General features: G+C 41.5%; 1 protein-coding gene across 8 annotated transcripts in view; it reads right to left on the reverse strand.

Annotated features, from left to right (window-relative positions):
- Nucleotides 1–18,607, reverse strand: part of MBNL2 (muscleblind-like splicing regulator 2) — a 73,062-nt gene that overhangs the window by 25,221 nt on the left and 29,234 nt on the right. For 5 of the 8 annotated variants that reach the window (XM_009584062.1, XM_009584063.1, XM_009584061.1 and 2 more), the window contains exons 2-4: nucleotides 10,148–10,312; nucleotides 6,907–7,107; nucleotides 5,444–5,707 (exon numbers count right to left, since the gene is read on the reverse strand). In XM_009584062.1, the coding sequence (XP_009582357.1) occupies nucleotides 5,444–5,707; nucleotides 6,907–7,107; nucleotides 10,148–10,312 (630 nt within the window). The remainder of the gene's footprint in view (nucleotides 1–5,443; nucleotides 5,708–6,906; nucleotides 7,108–10,147; nucleotides 10,313–18,607) is intronic. The other 3 variants (XM_009584066.1, XM_009584065.1, XM_009584064.1) reach the window with 2 other exon arrangements.

Consider the following 18,607-nt stretch of genomic DNA (forward strand, 5'->3'; position numbering starts at 1 on the left):
ACTACTTTCAAGTTTTATAGTGTAAATAATTCTTACAAAGCTTTAGAAAGGAAAGGAAGATTTACTTAGAAATCAGAATTTTTACTTTTGTTTTTTAAACACAGGCTGACATTTAGCTCTTTTTAGGATACGCAGATTATGCCTATCTTGACATTGGTATGTGGAAATAGGGAAGAAAAGGGCGGGGGAGAGGACAAGGCACAAAATGCCTACAAACAGCTTATGGTCACAAGGTCAGCTAGTGCCAACAGCATATTTTGCAGGATAGCCCTCGCTTTGCCTACTTCTTGTTCCTGGCTTTGTTGAACCCACATTGCATGAGGCTTCCCAACGCCTCCCCAGCTCTCCTTCAGCACGTTCCTGGGTTACATATCCTGATCTACAGGATCTGCTCATCTGTTTGGGTCCAAGACTCAGACAAAACATGAAACACCTGGTGCAAAGTGAGGATCTGGAGAGCCTTCTTGCATCTAAGCAGGGCACTGTGCAGCCAACGTGTGGTACCCCCCATGGGCACCCCGCCACTCTGCACCCACCACAGATGGAAGTCTACACTGAGGTGAAACATGATGACTGAATTCAGTGTTACGTGATGATGAAGTCCATAAACTCAAATCAACATCATTAAGAGTAAAGCGTTCCAGTTAATTACCTTTCTTATCCAAATGCAGATCTTACCTGATCTTACTCGTTAACTTATTATCTCTGTGTTTATGATTGCCTTTCTCCACTTCTTCTCCATGCTCTTCTTAACCTCACCTCCCTGTTTTGAAGCTTTTTGCTGGCTTTCCCCTCATCTTCCGCAGCAAATCAGTCGTATAGTTTTCCCAACCTGAAGGCTTTAACTTGATCTGTTTCTAGACCTACTCATCAACCTTGTTTCCACGTGGTCTCCCCCTCTTTTCAGGCTTTCAGACCAACTGTCCATTTTTCTCTCCCACCTTCACCTTTTCTTTCATTTTGTCCTGATAGTAAAACCACCTTTGCCTCTTTCTGTTCCATCAGGTAATCTCCTGCTCAACATTTGATCTCCTACATAACTAACAACCAAAAAAATCAATAGCTACTGACTGGAGAGGAAAAGGCTATGGAAAGCAAATAAAGATAATAATAAAAATGATCAAACATGCTGAGGCATAGTATTTGTCTGCCATATGTCACATTGGTACGCTACAATATCTCCTGGAATACAAGCAAGATCCACACAGCGGAGGCCTGCACGGATGTGCAAGGAGCTTCTGACTAAACTCAAATGCAAGAAGGGAAGCACACAAGAGGTGGAAGCAGGGACAGATGCCCCAGGAGGACTAGGGACACAGCCTGAGCATGCAGGGATGGGTTAGGAGAGCCAAAGAGCACCTGGAGTTGAATCTGGCAAAGGATGTGAAGGACAGTAAGAAGGGCTTCTCCAAGCGTATCAGCAACAAAAGTAAGACTAGGGAAAGTGTGGGCCCGCTGCTGAATGGGGCAGCCGACCTGGTGACACAGGACATGGAAAAGGCTGAGGTACTGAACGTCTTCTCCACCTCAGTCTTTACTGGTAAGACTGGCCTTCAGGCCAGTGGGAGACCAGTGGGAAAGTCTGAAGCGAGGAAGATTTACCCTCGGAGGAGGAGGATCAGGCTAAGGAACATTTAAACAAACTGGATGTACATAAACCCATAGGAGCTGCCAGGATGCACCGACGGGTGCTGAGGGAGCTGGCCAATGTCACTGCAAGGCCACTCTTAATTACCTTTAAAAGGTCACTGAGATCGGGGGAAGTTCCCAAAGACTGTAAGAAAGTAAATGACACTCCTATCTTCAAAAAGGGCAGGAAGGAAGGTCTGAGGAATGACAGGTTGGTCAATTTCACCTCAGTCCCTGCGAAAGCGATCGAGCAAATCCTCCTGAAAACCATCTCCAAACACATGAAAGCCAAGAAGGTGATGGGGAGTAGTCAGCGTAGATTTATGAAGGGGAAATTGTGCTTAACCAACCTGACAGCCTTCTACGCTGAGACTGGCTTGGTTTTCAAGGTTTTCAACACTGTCTCCCATTTCATCCTCATAGACAAACTTATTCAGTACGAGCTAAATGGAAAACAGTGAGGTGGACTGAAAATTGGCTCAACTGCCAGGCTCAAAGGGTTGTGATCAGCAACACAAAGTCTGTCTGGAGGCCAGTCACTAGTGGTGTAAACCTCGGAGAAGTGGTTGATACAGAAGATAGATGTGCTGCCACTCAAAGGGACCTGGAAAGGCTGGAGAAATGGGCACAGAGGAACATCACTAAGTTCAACAAAGGGAAATATCAAGCCCTGCACCTGGGGAGGAACAACCCCAGGCACCAGTACATGCTGGGGGCCACCCAGCTGGAAAGCAGCTTGGCAGGAAAGGCCCTCCAGGGCCTGGTGGACACCAAGTTGAACATGCACCAGCAATGTGCCCTCACAGCAAAGGCAGCCAGCAGCGTCCTGGGCTGCATCAGGAAGAGCATCACCAGCAGGTCGAGGGAGGTGATCCTTCCCCTCTACTCAGCACTGGTGAGGCCGCATATAGAGCACTATGTCCAGGTCCGGGTGCCCCAGTACAAGAAAAACGTGGACATACTAGGAAACAGGGGGCCCCAAAAGATGATTAAGGGACTGGAGCACCTCTCACATGAGGAAAGGCTGAGAGAGCTGGGAGTGTTCAGCCTAGAGAAGAGAAGGTGCAGGGGGATCTCATCAGTGTATATAAATACGTGATGGGGGAGTAAAGATGGAACCAGACTCTTCTCAGTGGTGCCCTGTGACAGGACATGATGCAATGGGAACAAATTTAAATACAAGAAATTCTATTTAAATATAAGTTTTTGTTTTTGTTTTTACTGTAAGCATTATTTAACCATGGAGCAGGCTGTCAAGAAAAGTTATAGAGTCTCCATCCTTGGCATGGAGGCATGTCCTGGGCAATCTGCTCTAGCTCACCCTGCTTGAGCAGGGGGGTTGGACTAGGCGATCTCCAGAGGTCCTTTCCAACACCAACTATGAGTTCACATTTCAATTTAGGCTGTACATTCTTCAGTGACTTTTTATACTCTCTGATGCACCACATGAATATTTGGAGCTCCCCGAGTACCATGACAGGTGACACTGCCTTCTAATGCACTTTACATTTAAGCTGTAAATGGTCTACAGCCTCTTTCACAGTGTCTTACCCCCTCCTTTTTACTTCAAATGATGGAATCACCTAAGACACCCAAGTAAAAATTCCTGAACTTCAATGTACAGAAATCTAGACAGCATTTTCTGCAAGGTCCCAGGCTGCAGAATTCATTGACCTTCAATAGTCTTACAAGCTTTGCCTACGGTGCTCTAACCCTATCCACAGTGCTCACCTATAACAGCACCCTCTGGACCAGAGCAATGCAGTCATCTCCCCAGCCAGGAAGGAAAACCTCTTGGACGCAATTTCAACCTGGGAGCAACCTGCCAGTGAACCCTACAGGTAAGCATTTGTATTTCTGCCTTACTTTTGCTCTCTAGATCCAACTGAGTATTCTTGGTCATTTTTGGGTGGCCTTGCAGGCATGTGTCTTTTCTATCACTTTTTTGTTGTTACTGCCATTCTGGTGATTTTTCGTTCACTCTGATTGTTTCGAATCTATATTAAACAAAAAATAGTTAGATTGTAAAGAATATTTCCTGTCTGGTAGTCTAAATATGCCATTAAAATATTTTGTATATATTTTTCTGCAAAAAGTTACCCTGAATTACAGGTCCCTGCCTCCTTCTCCCGTGACATTAGAACGCTAACATTTCAATTCTGTGTTTCCAAAGATGCTTCATCTTGCTTTAAGGCTAATGCAATTCCAATTACGGCTTATTTAAAATTACAGGATATATATATAACCATTACTGAAGCACAAAAAAGTGAATCCTCTCATCTCTCTCCTTTCTTCTTTAGTATACTGCCTAGAAATATTACATTCTCTAAATGGACAATAAATATTGCACAGTATAAGCTAATTAGAATAAAAAACCAATCTCCTTTGCTTTAATTTCCAGATGGTATTCAATTTCTGCAAGCCCAGGAAAGTTTAACTAAAAATCACCCAGTTTGAAACAGAGACTGGGGACACTGTAAAAGAAAGAAAATTAAAACTTAAGAAATGTTCTTCTGTTTGGAGGTTTACTTTCTTGCACAACTTACTCTTTGTCCCTCAAAAAGTCTGGTCTTTGCTAATTTGTTAAATACAATAGCTTGGGGTAGTTATATACTGTACTGTATTGTGTTTCTGGTAGGCTTTTTACCCAGAGAATAACTGTACTGTCTGTAACTATTGTATGCACTGCCCACAAGTCCACAAACCACATCTGCTTAATTATTTGTCCACTGCCAGCAATGAGGACAATGATTCTTTGAAATGCTGCCACCAATTTTGTCTCCCAAGTCAGATCCTGCATGGTCGATTTATTTAGCTTTTTCAATACTACTCTATTTAAATTTATCAACTTTCCTGGTAGCAGCCGTAAGAGACATCCAATACTGATAAATGGATGGGCTGACTTGTCTGAACAGTTATCAGTAAGAACTTAAAATATCTGAAAATAGAAAACCCTCAATCTCTTTTCTTCTGACTATACTTACTATGCTTTTTCTTAATGCTTCCCATTTTAACTTACTACTTTTAAACGCTGTTTTTCTAATAGAAAAACTGTATCAAAGAGAGATTCAAGTAACTTGCCCATGACAGCGGGAGAGGCAAGAGAAGTCTCGAGGTGTGAGATTCATCTAACCAAAGTTCAAAAAGATATAGTCAACACTTTTTAGTCAGCAGGGATAGTCATGTATCTACAGAGGGCAGTCCTTTCTCATCCTGAGGCAGGCACTAGTGGTAGATCAGATGAATGTGCCGGTTTTGCTCCACTACCTATAAAGTGAGACCAAGGTGGCTAGGCTAGGCTCAGTTATCTAACTGTCTGACATCTAAGGTGGGTCGAGTTGAATCCTAATACAGGTTTCTTTTCAACTACCAACCTCTGATGCAAAAGCCCTCTCTTTGCTTTTTCTTCCTTTTCTTCCAAATTTCCACATGTGTATCTGTCATCAAAGAGCTAAAACAGCATATATGCCCCTATTTTTCAGGGAACATTGAAGCTTACCAGTTTTATTTCTGCTCAGAAATACTAGGGGCAAATTTAACACACAATCAAGGCAGAGAACAGAAGTGGTATAGAGTTTCATTTGCTTCACTGTCTTGGATAGAAATACAGCATTAAAATAAGGGCATAAAGAAAAAAAAGTGCTTCCTCCCATCAATCAATAGTAATAATTTTATAAATTCTTATCTTTTACAAAAAAAAAAAAAAAGAGGCAAAAGAGAAAAGAAAGTATAAGCAAATAGCATTAAATTGAAGCAAAATAGGCATCAAAGAGCTTCTGTCAAAAAACAGGCAGCCATATATGCCAGCACTTACCATCACAGTCGCAGCTGCCGCAGCTGCCTGGGCTGCCACCGCAGCCTGGTTGGCTTGGTGTTGCGCCGCTTTGATTTTGGCCTGCAAATGTGCAGGAGGGTGAAAATACTTGCATTTCTCCCTCATGCAACGACCTTTTATGTAATCCATACACACGGTTACGGTGTTGTCGTTTGTGTCAATCATTGTGCTGTCTGCCGGATGCGCAAAGCGGCAATCAGTCTCTCCACGTGCACAGTTTCCCCGCTGGAACTCCCTGCACACCTACGTGCAAAACAACACGCGTTGCAGGGGAAGAGCTCGGCGCGACGCAAAAGGGCAGGGAGAGCCCCGCACCCCCAGAAGACAGACTGCCCCCTTCCCCAGTTAGTTCAAGTTTTTCAGCAAATTCAATTTAATAAACTCTTCACCTTCTTCTGGGAGAGGGAGAGGGAAATGCATCTATTTTACCCTTATGTGCTTGGCTCCTCAGGTAGCTCTGCAGTACGGTGGCTAAATAAACTTGACATGCAACAGAAGCATTCCCAAATGCCTTTCCTTTTACCTGTCTAGAAAACACCTGGGAAGGATACTTACTGAAGTAACTGCCCCTGCAAAACTAGCTGGGAATCACAAAATATTCAGTCCCTTTCTGACTACACTTTATATTCTTGCAGCTCCACTGGTAAGGAAGGGGTTCCTCTTGCTGAGACCCAGGGAAGATATGCATCAGTTGCACTGTATTTTTTATGGAGTCTACAAACAAAATGGAGAGGCTCCTTAAAAATAATTTTCAAAAATGGGCAGAATGCACACGCTGATTTTCCTAAGAACAAACGTGCTCTAGACACTAGTGCTTAGGCTTTTGGGAAAGCTTAGGCTTAGGCTTTTGCTTCATTTCTGCAAGAGCCGTTTGGCCTTCTCGTATACTTGGATCACAGATTCCACCAAGCCCAGCCACGTGGAGATCCAACAACACCAGGGAGGCTCTGCACATAGCTGGGGGCTTGCCCCTTCAGCCTGCTGCAGGGTTGGTAACATTCGACACCTCCTTGTAGCTCAAGGCTGAAGGGCTATACCGTTGCCTTAATATCCACCCATAAGGCTATAAACTTCCCCTAGTATCAATGCATAAAAACTGGGACAGAATTAATACTGCAATAAAAATCTGCTTGTTAGATATTTCATCAAGGCATGCCTTTACAGGCATGTATAGTTGAGGTATTTTGGAGGAGATTAACTTTACGAAAGATGGAAATTCATGTTGATGCCTGTGTATTAAATTTGAGCGAATGCACTACCTTAAAAATAAGTGTTTAATTACCACTGGCTGCAAGTGCAGAAATCCTGCCTGGTTACAAGGTCTTTATTTGTGGCAACTAAATTTAAATATCGTTTCTAAAACAATAGAGTTTTTCCCTCCAGGATCTTTCACACAGCCTAACAGAGGGTTGTATTTCTAGTCACAGCGGTGTCTACAGTACCTCCAGTTTATCAGTCCTGAGGAGTTTCTGGGTAGCAGTTGAACCGGGGACTGAAACCGGTGGACTTCCAGGAACAATGACAGGCGGCGTGGGTAGGATCTCAGTCGGGACTAAGCCAACTCCCGGTGTTACTGGCGTTAGGTAAGGAGCAAAGCTAATAGCCGTGTTTGTTCCTATTGTGGGACCCACTGGAAACGTGGGCTGCAAAAGGAAAACACAGACCGAGATGAGAAAAAATAACCCCTTAATCAAGAGCTTACTAGTTGTCTTCTGCGTGTTCTTTCTGGCGCTGATTCATTTTCTTAATGAAAAAATTCAAACAGCTGGCAAAACACACAGCATACTCTCTTCGTTTAATCACGTAATACATTCCAGCGGCATACGAAGAACTGCCTTTGTAGCTCTATTATTGGAAAAGAGGCTGCCGTAAAGGAAGTCGTACTTTGAACCTGAATCTCTATGGAGGTCCAGCTTACATTGCAGGCTTATTTACACATCCAAAAGTAGAAATAACACAGACTTTATTGCTTTTTCTCAGTACCTGTTTTCCTTGGAAAAACAGGCTATTTTTCAAAGTACCAGATTTCATAGGTGAAGCGTTATTAACTATATTAAAGCCATATTTCTAATAAGAGTATATATAATGAGCTCTTTGGCATGTAACTTCCATCTGTTTGCATGCTGTATTTTGCCACCTCCTGCAATTATATGTTACTATGGCTCACACATCGAAAAACCTCACCTTTGCGAATGTTTGTGTGCTCAGCTGTCACCAGTGGCAAGCAGAATAAATATTATAATCTCAGCTGGACACGATATTTAGAAAGGGATTATTAAGGCTTAGCTAGAGTTCATCTTACGAAAAAATTTGATTGGAAGGAATGATACGGGTCTAAAAATCTGTTTCATGCCTTCCTACAGCAAGTCAGTAAAGTCATGACCAGAAGAAAGATCACTTGTGTGATGCTAAAACGCAGCCCTACCAAGGCAGAATGGTGGGTTTGTTACCACCAGCTCCATGGAGGGTGGAGGCAGAACATCACCATGGTCAGACCACGGTCAGACCTGGAAAGTGCTTTAGTTCTCCAGAGCTGACGTTTACCCCACAGAGTGAAGCTGTAATTATAAATGAGGAAAAACTATGCAGAAAAACAGGACGTGTCTCAGATTAGCTTTGCCAGAAATTAAGTTCCTAAATAAGCCAGCAGCTAGAAGTGAACCATGCAACAGCAGAACACTAAGGAAAGACTTAAAAACACTTAACGAAGGAGGAGTGTCTTTCTCATCAAGGTGGCCTGCATGGCCTCTGTCGGAGAAGGGAAGCCAGCCACGCAGAGTATGTAGAAAATACGCAAGAGAAAGCACAGGAGCTAGAAGGTTTATTTCTGTTTTGTTTTGGTTTCTTGTTTGTTTGTTTTTGTCTTTGGAACCAATTACTAAATTATAAATGAATGTGAGTTAGTACCAAGAAGATGCTTTGAGCAGCAGGTTAGCCAGAATACCCAACTGAACGGAAATGGCATCTACCTGCCTTAGAGAGTTAAAAGTGAATAATGCTCTGTTTTTATCAGAGATCAAAACTGCTTGGTATCCAACAGCCCAGTTTATATGTCAAGTGCAAGCTAAATTCTTTAGAGCATAATAATGAACATTTATAAGAAACAACAGTTCCAGTATGTTGAGGACAATATGTCTTATGTAAAATATAAATAACAGCTTTGTATCAGACATAATTTTAAGAATAAATCCACATGTCAAATGACTTCTATGGAATTTTCTTTCACTTTTTATCCATTTGGTCAAGGCTGAGTCATCTTAATCTGGCAATTCATGCGAGACAGAGAAATAAAACCCAGCACTTTTATCACAGCAATCATTACAGAAGGCATTACGTCAATGAAATTGTAAAGTTCAAATGATGAAATGGGTGAGTAGAAAAAAAAGTATCATTTCGCCACTTCAATTTTCCTCGTAACAGTAAGAGGTGGAATCTATTAATTCATCAAAACTTTTTCTGGTGAAAACTCAAGCAGTAAAAAACCAGGAAATACCAAACCACATTATGCCAATATACCAAGACACATTTTGATGAACATGTACTGGAAATTCAGGGACTCCTGACCCAATTTTTGCTCATGCCTCCCACCTTACAGCAGATGTTTCACGTGTAAAAACACATTTGAAAAAGGCATCTGAGGGGAGCTTCCTGTGACCAAATACAAATGTCTTTCTCTGACATCCTGTGATAGCCCATGGAAAGACAAAGGCACTTAAAAACCCAAATCATTTAATTCGAATGCAGACGTCTGAAACAAGCCAAGTGAATAGTAATTAGAACTGCCTATGTCTTTTGATAAACTATAAATGGACCTTGGAAGCCAAACGCAGAAGTTGATGCCAACACTCCAGATGCCTCAAGTTAGAGTAAGAAATCCCACTCCAGTGCCTTACACCAGGCACTTACATTGAGAAAACATCATTAGCAGCCATGTGTGAGAAGTTTAATTCAGATTACTTGCCTAACCATGCTCTGGAAGTCTGGTACAATGAGGAGCTCAACTGCAAAGGCAGCCCAGAACAATTGATCATTTTCATGTATATCCAAAGACGCTGCTCATGCCTGCAAGACTCTAGTTTTATGTTACCTTCTGGATTTGAAGTGTCCCAGGCACCATACACGCTACCTTACGATAAAATGCTGAGTTTGTAAAGTGCATGCTAAAGCAGTTCTCTGTCTTATTCTGGGGCACTTAATCTTTACAAGAGAGTAAGAAAATGCTACCCAGAATGACATTAACCTTTGCTCCTGGTACTGGGATTAAATACTATTTAAAGCCACGGAAACCCATAGACTCCTGAGAGGGGAACTTGCATTCCTACTCAAATAGCTTGCTAGCAATTATTATTATTGTACAAATATTCGCCTCCAGAAGGATTATAGGTAAAAATCTTGTAAATTTAGACTAAACCTGACATGAACTCAATGAAGGGAAAAAACCAAAAGAGAGAAAGAAAAAAGAAGCAAATGAGACTGGGATAAAAAAATACATCAAATCTACAGCAACGCTCCATTGTATCTTCAAATGCAGATATAAATGAACATATTTCTAGCACCTCAGCAATTCCTTCAGTCAACAGATGGGGACTATTTTTACTCACACTAGTTTAGAGAACTTCTGCAGGTCAATATAGTCTTCTACAACTTTACTTACCAGTAACACCATCAGAGAAATATACTTACCACTGGCTGTAGTGGTGTCCCTGGAAACATGAACTGCATTTGCTGGGCAAGCATTGCTGCTGCAGTTTTTTGTTGGATTAAATTGTTTCTGCCATTGATTTCCAGTTGAGTTTTTAAATGTGTTGGTGGATGAAGGTACTTGCAGTTCTCCCTTGTACAACGACCCTGGAAAAAGAAGTCACACTAATTGGTCTACTGCTTTTGATGATAGTTTAATGCCTTCGAGCAAAATATTACACCATAAACTAAGCAAGAACTAATGAAATACAGGGTGTTTCCTGGGAACTATGTAGCAGGCTGGGAGGAGCTGATGGCCTTGAGCTCTGCCTCAGCCCACTACCTCTGACGGATCATTAAGGTTATTAGCCATGAAAAAAGAGAAAGACTTTGAAAATAGGTGATGGCATTTTCATTGTTAAGTACAGATCACTGCTATACAATTAATACTCTGAGTATTATCCACACTGCCTGAAATGCCTCTCATGGTACCTTGGCTAGAGTATCTGGTGTTACCATAACATAAATGTTTTTATAAATGACATTACACTATGAGTAACAAATTTAAACCTTCTTTAAGAGAAATAGAGCTTTTAAGCACATTATATTAAAAATAATTGTGTGTTCACGGCAGTAAGGATCTAAAGTGGCCACTCTCTGTGTTCTCTCATACTTTCACCTTTATTCCAGTTCACTGCCTGCTGGCCTCCTGTTTTTATTACATCAGCACAACTTTGAACTATTTCCATTCAAGTATAAAAGAACAGAAGTCAAGCTGGTACTTTCGCAGCCTAAATTCAGAAACAGTGCATGGAACTAAATCTGAAGGTACACAGCAAAAGTAGAGCTCCCCAACAACCTGAAACCAGGAATTTTTAGACAGTTATGAGACAATAAGAGACAATAAAAGTATGGGTGGGCAGTCACCTCTGAGGTGGCTTGTGTTTGGAGGAGATGGACACGGAGCACACCTCTAGAACCAGTGCATGCTGACCAAAACATAGGTGGAGCAGCATAAGACACGCTGACATGTTTTCCCTCAGAAAGGGAAATTGTAGGGAGCACCAGCAGGTTGTGCAGCTGCAGGGCAGAACCTGCTGAGATTGGAAGCTCCTGGACGACACGGCTCACGAACAGTCACAAAGTGTTAAGAGCTGTGACCAGAGGACCTGGAGCATTAGTCAAACTGCATTTGACACACTCGACTGTAGAAGATAAGTTTCCAAATGGAGACGTTTTTAAAAAGTAATTTTTAAACTTCAATTTCACTGGTACAAGGGCTTTACAATTCGTCGCCAAGGAGGAATATCCTCCTATAGCCCAGAAAACATTAAGATCCCTATGCAAGAACATCACACAGTAACATGTACACTGACTCTGTGTATGCATACGCACACACACACTGCTACAAAATCTTCATTACACTTGAACATCCCAGAACAACAGTGTTAATGCTATACTACTTACTCAGACACCGAAACGCTGCTGATTCTGCCCCTAACTTGCTATAAGGATGTAATAACTACCTACACAAGAGTGAGTTAAACATGTTCAGGAAGGTTCTCCTGCACTGAGGCCAACGGGAATGCAAACAGCTATTTCCACACTATTAAGCTATTGAGAACACCCCTTCCCTGAACTGCGCCTGGCCACGGCTCGGGAGTATGCTAAACAGCAGAGGCCAGAAGAGCTCAAGAAAGCTAAAAATTTTTAAAAAAAACAACAGCCTCGACAGTCAGGAACACTTCTTGGTGCTGTTTTAACCTGCTAGTATAGATGCAGCCATTTTCAGGACATCATGCCTTCCTTCTGACTTCTGTTGTGCAAGTCACTAATGCTGCCTGGTTTAATGAAGTACACAAAAGGAACGTTACTTTGTCAGCTGGCATGAGCAGAACCAGAAACAGTCACGATTTGATGGACACAGAAGGCTGGCTCTTCCATTTGGGGGGGACAAGGCTATCACCTTCATAATGTTAAACTGAGGCGTGCTCAGCACAGGCAGTGAGCACACGCTTTTGTGTTGGCTGATGAGGCCAACTGATTTAGACATTTTTAAATGAGATCTATTTAACCTTAATCTATTTTGTATATGAATGGTTCATACAGCAAATCTGAAAATTAAAACAGAAAAATCAAATGAAACTACTCTACCTGATGGAAATATCTACCTATGGAAACAGAAGTGCTCCTCAAATAAGGGTTGAGAGCAACTCTCAACCACAGTGGCTTTTGAAGTACCTTGAGCCTGAAGAGCGCCTTCAGCCAGACCTCCACTCTTACCTCTGAAAGCACACAGCTACTATATACCGTCACTTCAAGCTCTGTGCACAAAAGATTGGTTATTTCGGAAAACTTTCCAAAATAATCCAACCATACAAAAATGTACTGTCCTCTCTAAACTTACTCATGTCTGTGCCTCATTTACTAGGTTTTTGAGCTCCTGGTTCGCAATGAACATACTATAAAAGAGCTGTGTGGCCCCATAACGCTACTATAGAAAGTGCTGTAAACAGATCAAGCCTTGTTGAAATTAAATGACCCAAAATAAACTGCAGTGGAATGAGCACTGAAGATAGTGAGCAGATTAATCCAGCCCTCGCTACCAAAATTAAATAAATTCTGAGACCAGCTTTCACTTTTTGGACCTACAATGGTTGCAGGAAAATGCCTATAAGCACCTTTTCATTCCTTTTTTAACAAATGCTCCATGTCCCTGTGAACTCCTGATGAGATTAGTTTCAGAGAGGAGCCAGGCTGATTGCAAGAACAAAAATTCAAACTTGTAGTGTCATCTCAGTCAAAGGGGACCCTGGATTTTTTTGTTTATTAAAAACTCAAATATGAAGTCCAACTACGATGACAGCACATATCAACCAAACAGCAGAACAGGCAACTGTACACAACACGCAGGGATATTCAATATGTTGGTTGGGTCAACATCTACAATAAGAGTCCACTCTGGATTCTTGCAAAAAAAAATACTACGAAAGCAGGCCACCTCATAACAAATACAGAGACAAAACTGAGTGCTTTAGCTTTAGGATGCATCAGTATCAAGCCTCGGGAGAGAGGTTTGGTTCATCACAGCTCTTAAAACCACAGCAGTTCAGGAGCTGCTCCACAGACGTTCAGTCCCCCCGGCGCACGGCAGCACAAACTCTGGCAGCAGGATGAGCAGGCAGCAGGGAAAATAATTGCTTCACACAACTTTTAACCTCCTCCCACATATGAGTCAGAGTCCTGAAACTGAGGGTGCAGACAGATTGGTCTGAAACTTGGTCCCTAGAAACTCCCGTCACCCATGAAGCGAAGCTTATCAACAAGCACATCATAAGCTGTTGTGCACTTCCCATGCAAATTCACCTGAAAAAAATCACTTTCAATGACCTGTCTCCTTATCTGCAATGGATAGTAACAACAAACAGACATCAGATTAAATTCCCAGCACTCTGTTACTCCCCTCTGTTACCCTGCAAGGATGGTACCTACTTCTGACCTTTCATTTCTCTGCCTTTGTCCTCTACAACTAGCCTAGCCTAATGCATAGGGACACATTTCAGGCAGGTAATGGAAAGTTTTAGCAGAAAAACTACTTTTCTACTGCTAATTATCCAGACTGGGAACATGCTGTGGCTCGCGTCGGGGGTGTGCCACAGGCTTCATTCCAGTAAAAAAGTGGGACAGGGAAAGGAGCTGGGAACTCAAAGGACTCCAGTGCCCATCACCCAGGCACAGCAACGAAAGGCTCTGCTTCTGCAGGGGCAATGGTCTTGGGAGTTGCTTCCTGACTGGCTTAATATCAAAACCACATCCCTTAACAAGCCATGTCACACCATTGACTTTTTTTTTTAAATCAATAGATTTCCCTATAAAGAACAATAGGTAGTTTGCCTAAAATCAATGGCACAAGACAGCCCACAGACTGGAGTATATTAAAAAGCTAGATATGCGCTAAGAATTATAATTTTAAAATAAGCAAAACGAGGCGAGTGCAGAAGTAACACCCTGTAACTCTGCATACTAAAATACTAAGAACCCATTTCCTGTCTACAAGTTTACGGCCACATCTCTGTCTTGAGTATTTTATAAATCCACAGCTTTCTTCAGTATTTTACTATTGCTCTAAAAGTAACAACAATAGTGGGAATTGCTTATGCAGAATAATGAGTTAGTTTTTACTTACTAAAATTACCTTTATTTTTCATGAAAATAAGATGTTTGAATTAAAAAAAAAAAAAAGGCAAAACAATATTTCTTTTATCTCTTAAGCTGAGAATCAACTAATGCATCCACAACCATTTCACTCAGGTACTAAATTCTGCTTTCAAGACAGGGGTCAATACATATTCTTAGCATGCGTATCATAGGAGTCCCACTAATAAATGTAACAGCCCCATCTATACAGTCAACCCAAAACTGCTATAAGACACTTTTCTGCAGCACAATGTGGTGGGTTTTTTTGGAAAAAGGAGAAGCTAATTCAGGTTGGAAGGGACCTCGAGAGGTCCCCAGTCCAACCTGCTCAGAGCAGGGTCAGCCCTGGGGTCAGACCAGGTTGCTCCAGCCGGGTCTTGGAAACCTCCACGGGTGGAGCCTGCACAACCTCTCCAAGCAATCTGATCTACTGCTTGGCTGTCCTCACGATGAAGATGATTTTCCTTATATTCAGTCTGAACGTGTCTAGTTTCAGCTTATGCCGGCTGCCTCGTGTCCTCCCACCATGCACAGCTGTGAGGAGCTGGGCTGCACCTTTGGACAACCTCCTTGTCCTTGAAGGCTGCTCTTACAGGAGAAGCATCACTATTCAACGTCATCATGTTGTCTTCTGTTAGTGTGCCTGTCTCAGGTTTGAAGCCTGAGGGATACATGTTAGGTTTTTTAAACCATACCAGCTAAATTAAGACTCCCTCTTTGCTTTACCTCATGCTTTGGGAAGGCAGCAGCCATGGTTACCTGCCACCCTATCAAAGCAGCAGTGTCATCCATCATCAAACCAATCAAATTATTTATATTTTCCTTAAACAGTTGAAATGGGGAAAGTCCAGCTTTGAAGCTGAGCATACAAATCCAAAGTTAATCGAGGCAATTTATTGATACTATTAGTGGGAAATAACAGAGCATGCCTCCCACCTCACAGCATAGCCTAACATCTGACATGGGACACCCCATCACCTTTAAAAACCAGGTTATTCGACGAGGAGAAGAAACAGGGAGGCTTGTTTCCTTGCAGATGTCTGTCCCTTGTTCCTAACCTCGCTCCCCAGTGTGCTTCCAGTTCCCCCCACCCACCTCTCTGTTCTCCCTAAACTCCCAGCTTCCTCCTATACCCCACCTCCCTCCTTCCTTCTTCCCCAGAACACCCTCCCTCCTCTCCTAACTATAGACCAGGAAACAACTCACACGATAAATATAACTTGCTCAAGCCGTCCATGTCCTGAAGGGCCAGCCAAAATGTGCACGCGGCTGGCAGACCACGCTAGGGAGCGGCTCGGTGCATGCTCTAGCCTTTTCCTTAACGGGGTAGTAATTTGGATCTCTCTCTTCTACCCAGACACCGATTTTTGCATAACCAGTAAGAACTTTGCAATAAGTCTTTGAGATGTCTGCTTCTAGCAACTTTGCTTGAAATTGGCCAGGGTGTTCAAAAGTTATTAGGGTGCGAGGGTGATGCTGGCAAAAATATGGATAGTGCAATTATGCAAAACCTGCTTCCTTAAGAAAACAAGCTAAAACTAACAAATACAGATTAAATTGTATGATCTCTCAGGATTAAATATGCAGTCTTATGGGGGAAAAAAAAGTATATGACTTCCAAGACATGAATGGTTTTAGAAGGCATCTGAGCAACTGGTTCTACAAGGGCAAAAAGATTTTCTGCTTTCCAGGCTCGACAGTCTGAGATCCAAACATTTGCTGGAGTTAGAAAAGACACACCAAAAAAAAAATTTTGTTAAACATGTAACAATCACCTTATGCCACAACAACCTTTCCTACTGGGGGGAAAAAGAAAACCAATTTTCTGTATCATGCAGCTTCAGCAAACTTGTACATGCTTGTAAAGATCAGATCACATTTTAATAAACTAATGCACTTGCAACTGCGGGCATGCTGGTTAGCTAGACATCACCTGCTTGATATTGATATTAGATACCTGAAGATACTACATACTGTTCAAACCTTGGCAGAACAAGAGCTAGCACAGGCCACTGTCTGGGGCGGTGGCAGCACACAGCAAGAATAGCCACAGAGACAGCAGTGTAAGCAGCTGTGGAGGTACTACCTAAGCCGTAAATACTCCTCTGGAAGAGTTTCTGACAAGAGCAGAAACTGTTGCTTCTCCTTTGGGATTCTTCCTCAGCAGCCCCTCAGCAACTTCTGGTCGGGAACGTGTGTGGCCTCAACCAACCAATTTAACAATTTCACTATTGCATAAATCAGGAACTTCTCAATTCCAATAATCCTGGGCTCCCTGAGGCTAAAAATAGACCCAGTCAATAGGAAGGCAGGGTATTTTGAGATACTTAAGCTTCTGCTCCTGTCCATAGACAGCCACACTGACTCTACCACCCCAAAACATCCAGTTCAAATGTAGTTTTTCAAATGCAGAAATACCAAAAAGGAAAAAAAAAATCTAAAGAAAATGCTGACTGTGTATTCATATGCAGAGAGGGATGATTCCTCTTGTTCTACAGGGCTTGCATTTATGCATTTCCCTATACATTTTAGTACATGAGAGCTCAAACACCAACAGCACTTTCAATACGCAAGGAAAACCACTAGGCTTCAGTTTGGACTGAGTTAAAAAGTATTTTCCATCTAGCATCACAATGCGGGAATTCAATTTTCCTGTGCAGGTCTATCTGCTTCCTAACTTCTCTCAGAAAGTAAAAAAACAGATACCACACCTCCATTAAAGTATTCCCTTTGCACTTGCTGTAAATATGTACCATCTCACACACATCTGTAGGACCACACGTGCCCATAGAGTTAAGCATATGTGCAAGGACTTAGGCGATTTAGTTAAGCCTTAAGAATGACTAGTCATAGATTTTTAAAAATGTAACTTAGCATTTTATTTCTTCCTTAAGGTATATAAAAAAGCTTCAAACGTTTTTTGAATTTTGCGTAATTTCACATCTAGAGTATGTTGACTTGCAAATATGCATGCTTATGAAAACTCGATTCCTTTAGCCTAAGTGGAATCATATCTAATTTTATAGAAAGAAATGGAGATCAGAATAAGATCCCTTATCTTTAAAACGAGACATACTTGAACTACTTGAGAAAAAGAAAAATAATGTCAAAAGGACCAAACTGTACTAGTAACAGAAATATTAAGCTTTTGATGAAGAGTTCAAATGCCTCAAACTTCACTTGTTGCCATACACCTTACCAGCACAAAGACCTAAAGGAAGAAATGTATTTCAAAAAACCACAAGCATCTCTTATATTACACTTGAAACATTTCAGCTGTTGGATCTGTTCTCCTGGAAAAAAACAAAAAAACCCAAACAAAAACCACCAACAAAAACAACTTAGAAACTTCGCTGAGAAATTAATTCTGTATTTCTAAAGCCACCTTGCAAGTCCGCCCACCGAAGTTAGTAAGTGTGCATACATATTTATACGCACCTACACACTTCCGTTTCAGGAAAAAGTAGAAGGCAAATTCACTTTCTTACTTCAAAGTAGAAAAGGAAAGAAGGCAGAAAATTCTCAGGTGACTTCAGCTTGATTTAGTTTCCAACAAGCTAAGAAAACCCATCAGCTGCTCTTCTAATGATTTCAATTATTTGTAAGAAACTAAAAGTTGGTAAAATAAAAATTATCCTTTTATTCCTCAAGTTAGAGAACAAGAACTGCCTGTAACTGACAGAAAAAACAGAAAAATATTGAAGAAAAATGGAAGTCTTACAAAAAGATGGAATGTCTAAATGATGTAAGAGTCTTAACGCTAAAGACTTAATAGGAGATATTTATTTAAATGGAAAAAGACAAAATGTTCTACTGAAGAGCACATTTGCAATGCACAAAGAGCTTCCAAGTCTCTCAAGATGCTTTTTCAAACAAATGTTGAGAAGGATGGCTATACAGAATGGTTTAATAATTTGCCTTGCAATATCAAGGGAAGTGTACTCAATTGCTCAGAAGAGAAAGAACTCAAGCAGATATCGCAGACGCCAAAAAAAGACACTTAAAAAATTGTAAGTAGTTTGACAAACATCCTCAAGATTACTCTAACAAAGAAGACAAAAAAAATTCAGACAAAGAAACAACAGTTTAAACTAATAGAAATTTATTTTATTTCTGTGTTTACTGCCTTGAAAATAATTTGAGAATAATGGGGAAACAAAGATTATTTCTTCCCCAATTACGTAGCTCCTCTTCTTTTTCTTTTCCCATTTTTCCCCTTCACTGGCACTCAAAATCTAAACTAGTAACTTTTATGTTAGCTTCAGG

This window comes from Fulmarus glacialis, unplaced genomic scaffold, assembly GCF_000690835.1.
Source record: "Fulmarus glacialis isolate BGI_N327 unplaced genomic scaffold, ASM69083v1 scaffold6128, whole genome shotgun sequence".
NCBI classification, from domain to species: Eukaryota; Metazoa; Chordata; class Aves; order Procellariiformes; family Procellariidae; genus Fulmarus; species Fulmarus glacialis.